The 18,249-nt window shown below is 46.0% G+C and overlaps 1 protein-coding gene across 1 annotated transcript in view; it reads left to right on the top strand.

Annotated features, from left to right (window-relative positions):
* The window catches only part of LOC137265937 (armadillo-like helical domain-containing protein 3), a 64,623-nt gene that overhangs the window by 19,782 nt on the left and 26,592 nt on the right, over positions 1 to 18,249 (top strand). Inside the window, exon 6 of the mRNA XM_067801415.1 lies at positions 13,699 to 13,806. Within this exon, the coding sequence (XP_067657516.1) occupies positions 13,699 to 13,806 (108 nt within the window). The remainder of the gene's footprint in view (positions 1 to 13,698; positions 13,807 to 18,249) is intronic.

The raw sequence follows: 18,249 nt of genomic DNA, 5'->3' as shown, positions 1-18,249 counted from the left end.
GCTGGTTGCCATAAGGGTAGTGTCAGCCCCGTCCACGATATTGAAAGCTCTATTATATTTTTTACATAGTGCTTTCCGCGTGTCACGGTCTTGTTCTAGTTGACGTTTCACATCACATAACTGCCTCAAGCGGAACCCATCTACGGTTTCCAACGTCTTCGCTACTTCCTCTACGACTGGGTACAGACCCATCCTATAATATATATTTTGAAAGATATTTTAATTGGGTTTCAGTTAATTGTCTATTAATATATTTGAAGCCTACAAGATCTAGACCATCAATCAGGGTAATAGGTGAGAGGCTAATAGACTTTTCTGTTGTAATAAAAACCCCACTGAGGCTTATTAAGTGGTTTATAGGGGCCCCGTGGGTATCCTGTTGTATAACAATACGACAATATTGGCTTGTGTGTTCATCAAACCAGTGTATTGACACCCCGGGTAAAATTTGTTGTTCTTTTGAGGTGTTTTCATTACCTAAATAGAAAAAGAAGACTTCTATGATGAGTGTGAAAGGGGGGGATATATCAAGATATACGTTATAATGATTATTGCGAAATGGTAATTTATTTGTTACTATAGTCCTTAACCTATTTTTTCCGGGACCAGTAGTTATCATGATTAATGACCTCTCCGGAATGAAATCCCCGACCCAACTACCGTTGTTCTTAATCTTAGAGATCACCCCATTTTCACCTATTGTGATATAAGGTGAGGCTGGTGTTAAGTTGATCAGCCATTTGGGTTCTTTAAAATCTGATAACGGCACCCGTTTGTACACGTTGTCTTTGAAGTGCAGGATGTATAATTCATCTTCCTCACCAGGCTGATCGAATCCCTCCGTATCTCCCAGGTCGTTAAGCGTAGTGTTGGGGTGATGACTGGTCATTATTATACTATTACGATATAATTTCCAACTGGTTTTCTGATAATAATTCAGGGGTTAACTTAATACCCATGAAGTGTATGTTGTCAGGCAGGAATATATTGATTAATGATATCTTGTTTTCCACGATCACGTTGACCCCCTGCAGACTGGTCTTGGAGTCGACACCCACCCGCACGTAAACGTTGCAAACTTGAAACTGGTGTCGTTTCACCCACCCGAGTTTGATCCCCTTCACGATCTCGACATCATTCCCCGATGGTTCCCCTAGGTAGACTTTGATGAACAATGTTGAGTTTGCCGGTAGATCCTCTAGTATCTTGACCACGCCTTCGAATTCAGACACCAACTGTAATTTCACGTTTTGCATGGCCGGTTTACTCGATAGCATGTGGGCTGCCATAGTGTTGACTGGGCTGACGACTATACTACGTCTCTGAGTTGGGACGTAAGCCACGAGCAGGGTTCCATTGTTCACGACTTTGTTTAGGTGGTTGTCTTTGTTATCCGTGAACACGTAAGGGGAGACAAGTTTAATATTGAGAAACCATTTGTTATCGGGTAACAACACCCACTTGTCATCTTCGGTGAAGACGAGCATATATGGTTTGTTTTTGACGACGGTAGTGCTCTCAACATCGTCTAAGTCGAACAGTTTACCACCGAACGATGGGTATATTACCCAATTATTATCACCGATGTTGACAAGGGAGTACTTAGTGTTTACTGTTGCTCTTGTGGTATCTATCATATCACTTAGGGTTCCACCGGAGGGGATTTCAACGCGTTTGTAAATGTTGTTTTTCAGTTGCAAGGCATACGATTTACCATCTACTCCGGGAGCGTCGAAACCGCGTGTGTCTCCGAGGTCGGAGATCCCGATATTGACGCATTTTTTCACTCCGGGCCCTTGTGCGCTGGTCATGTTACGTGAAGCGTTAAGCTGAGGTATCCTATATTTACAGGATTATGATTTATATCTAACACCGATATTGTCAGCTCAGGTATGTTGCCCTGGGTTAATCTCTTATACTGCCGTGGTGAAAACGACTCGGTTCTACCGTCGTTGAATTTCTCAGTTTTCACCGGCACTGCTTTCAATATAGTGGAAGGGTGACCTCCTTGAATGTTGTACGTTGTGCTCACCTGACTGAGATGAATGTACAGCTCTCGGTACGGTACTAGGTCGGGTAACTTCGTGCCTGTGACGGTTGTTGTTGGTTTTATCTCGTCAGGAGACATACCGAGCATCCTTGCTAATGGTCGGCCGAGCCTCAAAGGGTTTATTCCATTGTTGATTAACACCACTGTGCCGTTTGAGTCGTTCATCTTGAGTTCGGCTCCCAGGGGTTTGAAGACCTCATCGTTTAGAGAGCACACGCTGTAGTAGCCGTCAGTTATCTGGCTGCGAGTTCCACTGACGAACAGCTTATTGTTGCTGATATTAATGTTAGTCCATTGCGGTAGGTAGGTGATATCGCAGAGTGCGACTTCGAGTTGACCTGACGTGTTATCGATCGCGTGCGTCAGCTGAACGGCCTCACCGCTCGTTATTCCTGGAAGTGTTATGTACATATTATAATATATGAATTATAAATTATAATATGGATTTAGCACACTTGAAAATCGTGGTGAATGCAGATGGTACGGGGTTTAAAACAACCTTTATTGATATCTTTGAAAAGTATGTCGTGTCCGTTAATAACGCGCAGGCGGTGGTAAACTGGAATCAAAACCCAATGCAGTTTTGGCAGAACCAACTCAACTTTGCTGTGTGGTGTGCGACGACAGGGTCGGGTGTGAAACCAGACTACGGTATAGACGAACTGAGTAAGGCGGTTATTTTGTTTCATATTTATTATCAAACGAGACGAATATTGAAGGAAATAAGTGCTCCTCTTCCCCAAGATAAAGCGTGGAGTATGACGAATAACCCCTATGATAGACGCGCTTATGAACGTGTTTGTGGGGAGTTTGAGATTCCAACGAATAAAGACTTTCGCCTTCCTGGTGTGAACCATGGTCTCGGTATAGTTCTCGTGTACTTCTACAGGTCCGGAAAATATTATGCCGGTTCTAAAGATGGTTCATACAACCCAAACCGGCATACATTTACAGGCCCCACAACGAATGAAAAGATCCATGTCAGCTGTATAAAGCAAACCAGTCCTGATGCAGCCACAGCCTGGACTAAAATGATCTCAAAAACATCGAAAGGATTCACTCGTGCTGGTACAATACGCTTGAACGACTCGATTCGAACGTACGTGTGGGCGCTGTTGGGTGCGCAGTCGATGACGCGTTCTAACATCCTCGGTAAGGGAACTGCTTACGACGCTCAGACACAATTCGTTTCCAACGTTGAGGATGCTATCAATTCTCCAGTTGATCTCCCGAGGGCCATCGACCGTTACCAAAACGTGTTAGAATACGCCAGATCGAAAGTCAATTACGTGTTCGGCGTGGGGTTGTACATGGCTCCGAGTGATATGCAACTGAGAATAAAAAAAGTGGTGGGTTATAACAACAAAATAGTCATAGCCACGGCGGACCAAAAGTTGGGTATCAACCCCGATATTAACACCCCCTATATCCCACACATCCCACCACGTGAAAAGGGTATAGTGGCGCCACCCCCGGAGCCTAAAGTTCATGTGCCCCCCCCACACACCCATATGCATGTGGGGGTACAGCAGCATATTGATAATAAAACGGCCCTAGTGGTTGGTGGGGTAACTTTGGGACTTATTTGGTTAAAGATTTCTTAGCCGCTACGTACACCAGACCCGCCACGGCGACGATGGCTGCCCACAGGTTTTGACTGAGCCACATGGCAGTTTTAGACAGAGCGCTCAACAACCACGAGACGATGCTACCCAGGATGCCGGGAAGGGCTTCGGCGGCTTTACCAGCCAGTTTAGCTAGGCCTTCCCCGAGTTTTTTAATCCAGTCTTTAACACCCCCACCGCCACTTGGAGTTCCGCCGCCGCCAGGTGTGGAGGGAACTCCCATAGTACCCCCTGTTAGTGACACCACCAGGGTTGATATAATGAAACCCAATGCAGTCAGAATGCTGGCGATGGTGATCCCTTGCTCCCGGAACAATATCCGAATCCTGTCTGCTAACGTGGTGTCTCGGTGGAGGACTTGATTGATGGTTTCCCGTATACGGCTGACCTGGGATCTAAGCTTTTCTTTGTAGCCGGACGCTGTCTCCAACCAGGTCTGCCTTTCATCTTCCAAATTACGTATTCGTTCCTCAATGGTGGCTTTCATAGACTCGTCCTCAGTTTCACCGAGTTTTTTCTTTTCATAGGCGATGTGGTCGTCTATCTCACTTATTTTGGCTGTGCTTTTCCAGAGCTGACCACGAATGGTTTGCATCAACAGGTCCAACCCCCTCAGTTCCCGAACGGTAAATTCGAGCCCCGGGAAGGGCTCGTTCTCGTAGTCGGCCAACATCTTTTTAATATCATAAGTCATGTTTTGATCTGATGTGGCGTCCCTGATGCCTTCCAGACCTTGAACTAACTTCGGAGGATACTGCTTAGGTCGCGCGCCACCGTAATCTATGAAGCCTAGTTCATCGCGGATAAAGTCATTCCCATGTTTACTGCCCAATGTTGATAAGGCAAGCGGTTCTCTAGTGCGTTTATTCATGAGATCGATCTCCGGGCGAGACTTCAAACGCAGCGTGCCATTGCTGAGGGTAAAATCGGAATAGTTCCTTCCCAACGGCTTGAGTTTGGATTTATTTTCAACTGCGTTGTAATAATCGTCGACGGCGCCTTTAAGGAGCTCGTCACCTTGCGAGAATGAGGTCTCCTGGTCATCATTGAATGCCTGGGCACTATCGTCCCACATATCATCCATAGGTATGTCTTCATCCATTAGTATTAAAAATATATTTCTTTTATATAACAATGTACGGTAGAAAATTAGATCCTTTCAGAAAATTGAGAGAGCCATTAGGAGCCAGAGCCGTGCGACAGTCGGTGACCATCACCAACAATCCCAGCAAGATAGACCAGAACCAAACTCTGCTGGTTAGATTTCCAAACCTTGGTGAGAATGACCTCATTGTACCAGGCACTGTTCGACTGGCGTTCAATATCACGTTGACCTCCGACAACGACAAACGCGAGCTAGTGCGGAACGTGGGTCGAGCTATCATCAAGAAAACGACCGTCAAGATCAGCGGTAACGAGGTGCTGAGCATCGACGACAGCGACGTGTTTCACTGCTACAAGGATCTCTGGAAAAGCGATGGAGAACGAGTCAATGATGTGTACCAGGGTATCAGCAAATCAACCCGGGCGCGCATAGGGTATGTCTTCACGCAAGACCAACAAGACAAGCTATCGGCCGGTGAAAAGGCCATCGCTCTAGCATACGGGAATCGATTCTGCGTGCCGCTCGACTTCGAGTTGCTCACGGGACACGCGCCGTTTTACCAGGCCGCGCTGGGTGATAGGCTCGAATACGAGCTCACGTTTAACGACTATAGCAAAGTAGTGCGTACGCCGAACGGTGATGAGGCCAGTTATGCCATAGACAACATCTCTCTGGAGTTCGACATGGTCACTAGCCCGGAGCTGGCAGGTTCGAAGTCAGTACTCTGGGAAGATGGCTATCCTATACGATCGCGTACTGAGACATAGATCAGTCGTGCGAGATAAGAGCGACACTGTGTGGAATATCAACCTGAACGTGCCGGCGAGATCGATGAAAGGTATCCTGGTCGTCCCCGTGGAGGATTACGAGCCATTCCAGAGGGACAGCGAGAAGTTTTTCAACCCCGAGATTGAAAAGGTGGAAGTGACCATCGAGGGCGTGCCCAACCAGCTGTTCAGTCATGGTATGAGACCACACCAGCAGTGGGATGAGATAAAAAAGCTACCAGTGGGGGATTATATAACAAAGGACCTGGACCTAAGCTCCGTGCAGATCGGTGAATACCTGACCACCAAGTACGCCCTATGGTTGGACATGCGATCCACGGATGATGATAAACTGCACGGTAGCGGGCGCCGTATAGATAACGGCAGCGAAGGGATAACCATCCAGATTAATAAGAAGGCTCAAACCGCTGGTAAGTTGAAATTATATCTGTACGTTATTATGGACGCGCAACTTAATATAGACAATGGGAGATTCGTGCAAGCCATCTACTAGTGGGGGAGACCCACACACCCCCCAGGGGTACCCACAACTACCCACTGACCCACACTGCGCTATCATATGCGGGCAGACTGGCTGTGGGAAGACCGTTTTCGTGTTGGATATGTTGGAGGGTTACTACAAGGATGTGTTCGATAACATTGTTATCATGTGCCCTACTCTGAGCATGAATAAAACGTACGCGCGACCTTGGGTGATGACAGACCCGGACGTACACAAAATCGACCCTGGAACACGCCTGCAGGACTGGTTGAAAGCTCTTCACGAGAAATTTAAAGGGGAACCGACGCTGTTCATACTGGACGACTGCAGCGCTAATCGCGAGATAACAAAAAAGAGAGACATGCTATCGTACCTGGCCTTCTCTGGCCGGCATGCAAATCACAGCGTCTGGGTGCTAACGCAGAAGTTCAACTCGGTGTTGAAAGACCTCAGGGAGCAGACGCGATGGGTGGCCTTATTTCACTGCAAGGATAGGGATTCGTTTGAGGAGTGTTTGAGAGAGAACGATGTGATGAGTAAATTAGAACGGGAACGGGTGAAGAAACAGCTCGCTGAAACTAAACACGCTAAGCTCGTTCTAAAGACCGACCAACCAGTAGCATATATAGTATACTAAAGCTAAGCAAAGCTAAGCTAAAGCTAAGCAAAGCTAAGCAAAGCTAAGCAAATGCCAAGCATAGCTATGATATTTGAAGTATTTGTCGTGTGCAACTTAACCTTCATTTCTCTGTGTTTTGTTTGTATCGGGTATTATATAGTTAAAACTAAATCTTACTTGTTATATTATAAGATGGAGTGTGAGGAATTACTCGAACAATTGTCGTTGGAGGGTTCCCCCACACCCCCAGTGGGGGATTCCCCCAAGCGAGAGAAACTGGTGGCGTTGGCTGTTGGCGGCAAAGCCAAACATTACTTTGGAGACTACACCCCGGATAAAATTCACAAAATGTCAGCCGAAGAAATCGATAAGCTGTACGCTAGATACGAGTCCCGGCTCAGAGCAGAAATGACAAAGACAATAGGATCGGCTATGACCCAGATATACACCGGTATTGTGTCACATTTCCTTCCCATTCCACCAGAGCGCCGACTTTACCTGTGGGAGGACCTCGAGAAAGACCCTTTTATCGAACACGCCGTGAGCTCTATCAGCTGCGGGCTGTACCACAAATATGGTATGTTGTTGGCTCCAGTGACGGCGGCGATTATCACGGCAAAACATTGCCAATTTGAGAGAAAGAATAATAATAATAGTATAGATGGATGCTGCACAGGAGGAGACCCCAGTGGTGGTACCCCCCACACCCCAAACAGTGAATCCCGAGGTGACGGAACCAGTGAGTCCCGAGGTGAGGGAAGTGACCCCTTCACAAACAGTAACCAGACAGAAGAATCCTAAGAGAGTAGCTGCCGGTAAAAAACGGTGGTGTAACCAACATAAAGTGACCAACCCAACCCGACTGTTGTTGGCTGTAGGTGTAACTGCTGCCTTGGCTATCTCGTGGTTATATACACGTGAGGGAAACCCTCACCGTGAGGTGGTACCCCCCACGCCGCCGGCAGGCCCCACTATTGACCCGCATATCATGTTATAATTTAAAATATTTTTATATATACATAATGTCTGAGGGGAAAACGTTCGTCAACGACGCATACCACGCCACAGTGGTAGCCAGTCTAGCAGTAGGGTACGCTCGGTTGACTAAAATGGTGCTTAAACAACCAACTATCAAGCTAGATTTCAACCTGCAGGATATGGGTATGCTCATAATGAACCTTGGTATGGCGATGGCCACAAAAGACATCCTAGTAAAACAAGGAATAATACCTGATAATATAATGAAATAAATATAGGGATGGCCACGATAGCTATGATGGTCGGTGGGGCCTTAGTGAATGCCCTGGCATTTTCCGGGAGTAATTACCTCTTCTCGAAACTACGAGATGATCACGCGGCTGAAATACAGGAAGAAAGGAAGCGACACGATCTCGCTACTGAGAAATTACAAAGAGCACAGGCCGAGTACGCTAAAAAACGCCTCCAGAGGATCGATTTTATTAACGAACAACTCAAGCGTGAAAACCATGCCATTAAAACATTCTACGATGTCGATGAAGCAATGAAAGAATACTACCTACTAACTGGTAAACAATTGGAACCGCTCAATAAACCCACACTCGCTCAGTACTACACACCATCCAAGGGACAAATGAATCGTGAACTGGGCTTCATAGTGTTGGGTATAGCAGCTACTGCGTTGGTTGCAAAGCAATTAAACTAAAATACCTATATAAGTAAACATGAGACCCGCTCCATACCGATGCGAATACATACTTATGGGGAAGACCGAGGCCTGTGGTAGGAAATGCAGGAATCAGGGGTTCTGTTGTTTCCATATGGGAAGTCCTAACTACACGTGTTCTGTGTGTGGTATCGGGGTTAAAGGGCACTACTGTTTATGTAAAGCTCACGGAGCGAACGTAGTCAGACATCAACTCATATACGAGAATAAAAAAGGCTACATAAAAGAACGTAGGCGACTGCTCAAGATAGCCACTTAAGGGTTACCTCCCCTTACTGTGAACCAATTAGACATTAGTTCTCTTAGGTGTAAACACGATGTCTACTGTAAGCGAGCTCAAGAGGGCCGCAAAACAGAGAGGTGTTATCGGGTATTCTCGAATGCGGAAGCCAGCATTGTTGAGATTACTAGGTTTAGAAGCCCCTCCTACAGTAAAACAATTAAAAGCTCAAGCAAAACAGCTTGGACACACGGGTTATTCAAACCTGGGGAGAGCCGGGTTAACCGCATTGTTATCACATGCCCCTGTAGCAAAACCTCCCACTGTAAAACAACTGAAAGCCGAGGCACACGATTTGGGTTTAGGTGGGTATTCCCGTATGAGAAAACCACAGCTTGTAGAATTATTACGACAGAATAGAGCTATTGACCTACAGTTCGTGCGCACTGAGCACGCCGTAGGTAATTATTTGAGAGGTTGGCGCATGCACGTTGATAGAAACATAGACATTATAGATATCAAGCCTCTGATAGCTGATAAGGTCAACCAGGAACTAAATAATCTAGGAAGTATCAAGTTTCAGATTACAGTGAAAATGTCGCTCGATAAGCAAGTTGGGGGCCCCACAGGGGCCACTGAGTATGTTCAGCCTTACTTCCGAGGTAAACAAGAGGTCGTCACACATGCAGAGACCATTGACGCATCAATCGATACCAGTTTTCAGCAGATACGAGAATACCTAGAACGCTACACACACTTGGGGTCCGGGTGGGCTGTAGATAAAATCGATAATGTCTATCTAGACATAGCTAACTACGTGCCGTTCAGAGGCGGGTCATACCTAGCCTTGCCTCCCTACTATAGGAACAAACATGCCATAGTAAACGTTAAGAATAGAGGAAACGATTGCCTTAGGTTAGCTATCAGGTCAGCCTTATTTCCAGCTGACACTAATCCAAACAGGCCTTCTAATTATCCCCAAGACGATGGGCTTAATTGGGATGGTATAGATGAACCCACCCCCATATCCCAGATCACTAAAGTAGAAAAACAGAATAATCTGGCTATAAATGTCTTTGGGCACGAAGGTAACACAACAATAGTACACAGGGCCAGCCCGGTGAAGGATCGCCAAGTTATCAATATATTCATGATCCAGCGAGGTGAAAAGTATCACTACACGTGGATAAAACATCTCAGCCGGTTGTTGCACGACCAGTCGAAACACGTTGGAGAAAAACACTTTTGTGTACGATGCCTACACGGTTTCAGTCGAGCTGATTTATTAGAATCCCACCGGGATGATTGCCAAGGTGTGGGGCAGACGGCCATACGAGTCGAAATGCCTAAGGAAGGTGAAAATATCCTAAAATTCAGTAACCACAAGAACCAAATGTCTGTACCTTATATTATATACGCCGACTTCGAAGCCTTAGTTGTGGGTGGGGATTCCCCTAGTGGGGGTAGCTTCACCCACAAGACACAAGAGCATAAAGCCTGTTCGTTTGGATACATTGTCGTCCGTTGTGACGGGGAAACGAAAGCTCCGGTAGTGTATAGGGGCCCTGACGCGGCTGAAAGGTTTCTAAAGTGTTTGCAGGAGGAAGAAAAAATTATTAGGAATGCATTGTATAGAATCGCTCCCATGCGTATGACCCGAGCCGACAGGCTAGCTCACGCTAGTAGCACTAACTGTCACGTGTGCGACTCACCACTTAACGGTGATTCGGTGAGAGATCACTGTCACATAACTGGTAAGTATAGAGGCGCCGCTCACAACGCGTGCAACCTCAAGCTTAAAATCAACCCTAAGACAATAAACATCCCCGTTGTCTTTCACAACTTGAGAGGGTACGACTCACACATGATCATGCAGGCCATCGCGAAAATCGATGGTAATATAACGTGCATCCCCAACAACATGGAGAGATACATCTCCTTCAGCTTAAACGGACTTAGGTTCATTGACTCGTTTCAGTTCCTCCTGTCGTCACTCGACAGTCTGGTCAAGGCCAACAATACCTTCCCTATCACCGATCGATACACAGACGCTGAGACTAGACCCCTGCTTATGAGGAAGGGTGTGTACCCCTATGAGTACATGGATAGTTGGGCTAAGTTCACCGAGACCAGACTACCCCCTATTGACTGCTTTTATAGCAAGCTGAATGAGGCGTCCGTCTCACGAGATGATTACTCGCACGCGACTAACGTATGGAATAAACTGGGTTGTAAGAACCTGGGTGATTATCACGACCTGTACTTGAGGACAGATGTACTGCTGTTAGCCGACGTGTTTGAAACGTTCAGGCGGACCTGTTTAAAGCAGTATAAACTCGACCCCGCATGGTATTACACCAGCCCAGGTCTGTCGTGGGACGCCTTGCTTAAAAAGACAGGAGTTAATTTGGAATTGCTCACAGATTACGACATGCACCTATTCATTGAGAAGGGCTTGCGAGGTGGGATTTCCATGGCATCCAAACGATATGCGAAAGCAAATAATCAATACGTGAAAGGTTACGATCCTAACAAACCAACCAATCACATTCTCTACCTCGACGCAAACAACCTGTACGGCTGGGCCATGAGCCAGTATCTACCTACAGGGGGATTCGAATGGGTACCCCACGTTGATGTTATGGGGGTCGCACCAGATTCGAATAAAGGGTATATCCTCGAAGTTGACTTAGAGTATCCCAAGGAATTACACACATCGCACAACAGCTACCCCCTTGCACCCGAACGTATGAGGGTTAACACAGACTGGATGTCTGAGTACCAACATAACTTGTCAGGTGGTCGTGTGACAGACGTTGAAAAACTCGTTCCTAACTTAATGAATAAGACCAAGTACATCGTTCACTATCGCAACCTACAGCTGTACCTGTCGTTGGGTATGAGGCTGGCCAAAATACACAGGGTGCTCATGTTCGACCAGAGTCCATGGATGGAGCCCTACATCAGAATGAACACAGACCTACGAAAAAAAGCCACCAGTGATTTTGAGAAAAATCTCTACAAGCTCATGAATAACTCGGTGTTTGGTAAGACTATGGAAAACCTGAGGAAACGCGTAACCGTGAAGCTGGTTAGATCTAGTGAGGAAGACAAGCTCAGGAAATTGATAGCCAGTCCGGCATTCAACCGTAATAAAATATTTACAGACAACCTGGTTGCCATACACATGAAGAAAAGCCACATAAAATTCAACCGACCTGTTTACGTGGGGATGAGCATCCTCGATTTATCCAAACACCTGATGTACGACTTTTACTACAACGAGCTCAAGAAACAGTACGGCGACAGGTGTGAAGTACTGTACACTGACACGGATTCCCTACTAATGGAGATTCGAACCGAGGACGTGTACGAGGACATGAAAAAACACCTCGATTTATACGACACCAGCGACTACCCTAAGACCCATACCCTACACAGTACGGTAAATAAAAAGGTCCTAGGTAAGATGAAGGACAAGTGTGCTGGCACGCCCATAGCCGAGTACATAGGTTTGAGACCTAAGATGTACTCCATACTGAAAGCCGACAATAGTGAGATCCGGAAGGCTAAGGGGGTTAAGAAGTATGTGGTGAAACAACACATCAAACACGCCAGATTCAAGGAAGCCCTGTTCAAGACCCGTACCTTTAGACATAAAATGAACACACTTAGAAGTGATGGACATAAGATATACGGACTGACTATAAACAAGACGTCACTATCACCTATGGACACGAAACGTTGGATAGCTATTGATGGAATAAACACATACGCGTATGGGCATGAAAAAATTTGAGGCTATTTACTACAGCCCGCGTGGGTACTGGAAAGGAGCTAGCGCAGTAGATAAGCTAGCTAAACTAGCGCGAGTACCCCCGGAGGAAGCCAAAGCGTGGCTTGAAAAACAAGCCCTGTGGCAGATCTATTTACCGGCACCACGCTACGTGCCTAGAAGGAGGTTCGGTATTAACATACCTAATAGCGTTCACCAGGCAGACCTACTGTTCCTACCCCACGACAAGAGGTACAAGTATGCCTTAACCGTAGTGGACGTAGCCAGTCGTTACAAGGAAGCCGAACCCTTGACCACGAAAGATTCGGCCCAGGTAGCCAGAGGATTCGAACGCATATACAAACGCAGTCCGCTGACGTGGCCAACAGAGCTGCAAGTTGACCCCGGACGGGAGTTCATGGGTGCCGTGTCACAACTGCTAGCCAAACACGATACAAAGGTCAGGCGTGGCACGGCCGGAGCCCATCGCAGCCAAGCCATAGTTGAGAGATTTAATAGGACTTTGGCTGAGCGCTTGTTCGGCTATCAGTATGCTAGGGAGATGACCACCCCTGGAAAACGATCGACTGAATGGGTCACGAGGTTACCCAAGGTGGTGTCGGCAATCAACCATGAAGTCACCCGTCTCACCGGTAAGAAACCGGCAGACGCTATCAAACTAAAATCAATAGTTGCAGAGTCGGCCGCTCCATTGCGTGGGAAGGAGAAACAGATACCAGATAGGGCCCTAGTGAGGTATCTATACCAGCCGGGGGAACACGAGGGCGATAGCCGTAAGCGAGCCACCGATCCTATATGGTCAGTCAAAACTTACAACATAGATAAAGTGGATATGAAAGCCGACGAACCTAACTTATACTACTTGAGGGATGGGCCGGGTAGGGGTTTTGTAAGAGAAGAATTATTGATCGTACCGTACGGCACAGTATTACCTCCTACCAAGGCACAGTAATTTTGTAGTAGGGGTAATAGTAGCAAGAGCTAATGGCCCAACCAAAGCCTTATTTAGTAAATAAGGCTTTGTAGAGGCATTTCTTGAAAGTGTTTTAAAACTATCATTCCCTATACTACTTGCTGTCATTTAGAACCAGTAAACTGGTAACATACATTTTGTTGTCCCAAATCAAATTTGCAGGATGTTAGAACATGTATCTTGATAATTATGGACAATAAACACTCTTATGCAGATATATTTGATGGTTTGAAATAATTGCTCATTACCTGAAACCTCTTGTGGAAAATAACCTTCCAGCTGTTGTTTATAGATGAGATCCTGTCTGTCCATGTAATCCAGTCTAACTATTTGCAGACACTCTGCGCTCTGATACGAGGTATATTTCGGAAAAGTCTTGGCAACTATGGATTTGATGTCATCAATCTCCTGATTGGGTTTGATTCAGCAGAATCTGTCATGCAGGTGAATATATAAGGAAAACACAAATCATCTTGTTTTCCCCTTGACCACTCAAATTGCTTAGCTCTACATCCACCTCAGAGTGATGTCCATTTGTTTGTGTTGCCATTATGTTGGAAACACAACTGATCTTAGTGGAGAAGAAACTGAATGATGTTTTACCCGAGAATCCAGATGTGAACCCACACTGATTTCTTTTCTTTTTAAATGGCTGTTGCATAATTCTTTCCTTATCCTCACTCATGCTTAATTGCTTATCTCCTCTTCCCTGGCAAAGGTAGTGGAATACCTGAAATCCCTTGAAGTTCCCTTCTGAAAGAAGCAGACGTAAAAATACACTCACCCACAGGTAGCCTCCCTTTACCCGCACACATGGTCAGCTGATCGGCCATGCTTGTGACTCTCTCCCTATCGCCCGATGAGGGCGGCTGGAGACACCTGGCGTCCTGGATACAGCAATAAGTTCTTCAATTATTTTGGTCCTTTAACTAAATTTACATTGTATGCGGTATTTGGCTCAGTATATGCTCCATGTTTTATCAATTTTGTGATTATTGTGTCTTTATTTAGCACGTATTTTATCATCTGAGAGTTAGTCTCAGTCATGAAATCATGTCTACAGTGTAGATTACGACTGTCGGCGGTTGACCTGCACTTAGTTTGTCCAGTGTGTAAACCTATATGTTCTGATATTCGTTGTAAATTTTGCAGAAATTTATCTGATTCAGAATTTACTTTACATACTCGGGCTGTTTACGGACATGCAAGCAACAGGCAACATCGACTTACAGTAACTGTGTCTATAGCGGGTGAATTAGATTCGAGTAACCATTTATCTGTTGCTGCTGAGATTCATTCCAGTGATATGTCTGGCGTTTTTCGGGGTCCAGCAAGTCTTCAGAGACAGGGCCGTCACAGTCTTAAGAAGTCTAGGTCGTCGAAGTCGAAGTCCATGTCTTCCAAATCATCGCAGTATCAACATTCTTCGATGAAGAAATGGTTTGGGGAAGAGATTGTTCCCCTACAAGAACGACACATCTTCGACAAGCCTCCATTTATTCTACGTAGTGAGCAAGATATCAACCAATGTAGTCAACATGCGTCGTCATCCACATCGGCCCCGACGACATCATCAATGCCTCACAACCTTTATGAGGATCGTCAGACAACGCAGACTTTGTCAGAGACCTCGGTCATTGCAGCAGACAACTCAGCTGTCACTACACTCAACACAGCCATTTGAAGCAGACGCCTTCAAGCAGGAATGATGTGCGGAATGGAGCCATGGTTTGAAGAAGAAAGGAGACTGTATTCTTCAACAGCGTCCACTGCAGCTCAGCAGGAGTACTCATCTAGATCTGCACTCACACCTGAAGATGAAGAAGATCATCACCACCGTCATCTTGTAGCAGTCCAGAAAGAGATCCACCCACGCTGAGTGAGTGCAATTGCACGAGTGGTTACACTCACGTGAGTGAGGATTCTCACTCACATGAGTGCATTCGCGGGTCTACTCGTCAACGCAGCAGCTCATCGAAGGCATCGTCAGCAGTCACCATCCCCTTCAGACTCACATAAGAGGGATCGTCAGAATTCAGCGAATGCGTTGCACTCTCGGAGGTTTCAAGATAGACACTACCGAGTGTCCTCACCAGAGGAAGCCCTCTTCACGGACTCTGAAGTCAACATGGATCACGAATGGATTGGACTTAGTCTCACCATCCAAGGACTCCAACAAAGTCAACACTTGCAAGATGAAAAATGATGACATTGATACACTAACATTCCCGCCGATAGCTCCGATATCTACGATTCCTGAGACGTTATCTACGAGATGCACTTTCATCAGGCTGGCTCGATCTAGAGCCATCAACGAGACTGTCATCACAAAGTTCAGCAATCCTGCCAGCAAGGAAGAGAGAATGATCCTGTCAGCGCTTGTCACTCAGAAGAAGGATCAGCAATTTATGTCCGAACACCTAGCCTCTACTACTGCGGGTCTGAATCTACTTCGTCGACAAGGGCTCTTGTATGCCTCATCATTAAGTGAGAACTTCACAAAGCCTCTATATGAAGCCCCGTGGTCAGCGCCTACTGTGTTTGACGGAAAGATTGAAGAGGTAGTAAGGACGGTCACCCAAGACTCCAGAGATGTCATGATGATCAAGTCCATCAACACCTTGACATCAGTGCTCAATCAGACTAATCAACACTACACTAACAAGTCCAAGTTCTCTGGGGTACAAAGAGCGAGGGATATGAAGTTTAACTCTCGAGGAGAGAAGTCATCTTCTTTTCGTCGCCCATATCGAGGAAATAAGCATCTTCAGACATCTGGCCGTTCGTCTAGGGATGGAAGATCAGGTTTGGAATGGCTGGCGTCTTCAACCTTCAGCCGTTCCTGTACAACTGTCTCAAGTGGGTGGACGTCTTCAACTTTACTGGAAGATTTGGGGAATTCTCAATGACAACTACGTCATGAAAATTCTGCGAGACGGCTACAAGATTCCACTAAAAAACACCCTGCCGCTCACAAGACTACAAGCTCCCATCATCTATGCAGAAAATCAACTAGTCAAGTTGACCGATGCCATATCAACGCTGTTGCAGAAAGGAGCAGTGGAAGTACTACAGCCACAGAGTCTGACGCCCGGCTTTTACTCCCCAATCTTCTTAGTACCGAAGAAGAATTCCAGAGAGAAATTCCATCTCATATACAACATGAAGTAAATCAACAAGAAAGTTTCTGCGGAAACCAGAGGGCTTCAAGATGTTACATCTTCCTCAGCTAAGACGCCTCATCCATCCAAAAGATTAACTCGCCAGCATAGATCTGCAAGATGCGTACCTACACATCCTGATACATCAAGAATCCAGGAAATATCTGCACTTCCTTTTCAATGGTCAGCACTACCAGTGGTCGGTCCGACCATTGGGAATATCTTGTGCTCTGTGGCAATTTACTCGGGTAACCAATCCCATCGTCAAATATCTACACCTGAGGGGGCTACGCAGCGCTTTCTACCTGGACGATGGCATACAAGCGCATCAAGAGAAAAATCAACTCAGACTACAGTTAGACTTCACCGTCAGGCTACTAACACAACTGGGATGGTTAGTTGGGACCTCAACAAGATCTCAAGTTCCTATGGATTTGTTTCATCACAACAGTGAATCAGATTGTCATCCCAGAGTCTTGTTGGGTCAAGGTTCAGGACATGATAAAGCAAGCACTACTCTCTCCATTGACACATCGACAATATCAGTGTCTACTAGGTCTCCTCATGTTAGCACAAGACATGACCAGAAGAGGAAGACTACAGCTCGGGTCATTACAACGCTTCTTGAATCTTCATCTCAACAACAGAGGTCAGATTCCGCTCCCAGACAGTGTGAAGCCCTTTCTACTCTGGTGGATTTGCCGATCGAACGTCTGCACAGGGACTTGTATGTTAGAGCTGGCATTCAACAACCATCTCTACGTAGATGCATCTCTGCAAGGATGGGGAGCCCATCTAGACAACAATGTAGCAGTGGGGAAAAGCAACTGAGAGACAAGCAACTGATGAACCACACAGACAACTCAACAGTAGCTTTCTACATAAAGAAACAAGGGTCAATGAGATCGCCATCTCTACTACTCCTGACATTTCAACTCTGCAACATGGTCAACAGTCTGAATCTCCAAATAATAGCATGTCACATACCATGAGCTTGCAACATCATGGCAGGCGCCCGATCTCGCCCTCTTTGTCCATCACCAACAGAATGGATGCTGCATTGGGAAGCATTTTAACTAAACAGCCAGGCATTCTGATCACCACAAAAAGACCTATTTGCAACAGGGTTCAACAAACATGCAACAACTTTTGTGTCACCAGTACCAGATCCCTTAGCCTGTACAACAGATGCTCTCAGTATCCTGTGGGAAGGACTAAACGTGTTTGCTTTTCCACCTCCAGTACTGCTACCAAGAGTCATTGAGAAAATCAAACAGATGAAGCGCCTACAACTGATTTTGGTCGTGCCTTACTGGCCAATGCGACATTTGTTTCCAACACTTACAGAAGAGTTAGGACAGCCCGCGCTACAACTATAAAATGGGAGGAATCTTCTCATCCATCCCCACACAAAACAGGCACATGGCAACCTATCTGCGTTCCGACTTCACATGTGGACCGTATTAAGACCTACTTAAACCACAGAAGATGCTCAGCAAGAGCAACAAAAGCAGTTACTTAAGCCTTATGGAAATCCACTCACACCCTATATGATGACAATTGGAAACGATTTGAGTCATACGCCAAGAAGAAAGGCTTCACAGCGACACATCCACAGATAGCAGATTATTTATGTCATCCACGACATTGCACAGGTGTGAAAGGCTCTACATTATCCACATACTTGGCAGCTCAGCTCAGTCAATACCATGAAAATGGGAATCAA

Source organism: Haliotis asinina, chromosome 15 (genome assembly GCF_037392515.1).
Source record: "Haliotis asinina isolate JCU_RB_2024 chromosome 15, JCU_Hal_asi_v2, whole genome shotgun sequence".
Lineage (NCBI taxonomy): Eukaryota > Metazoa > Mollusca > Gastropoda > Lepetellida > Haliotidae > Haliotis > Haliotis asinina.
This window is presented reverse-complemented; position numbering and strand designations above follow the sequence as displayed.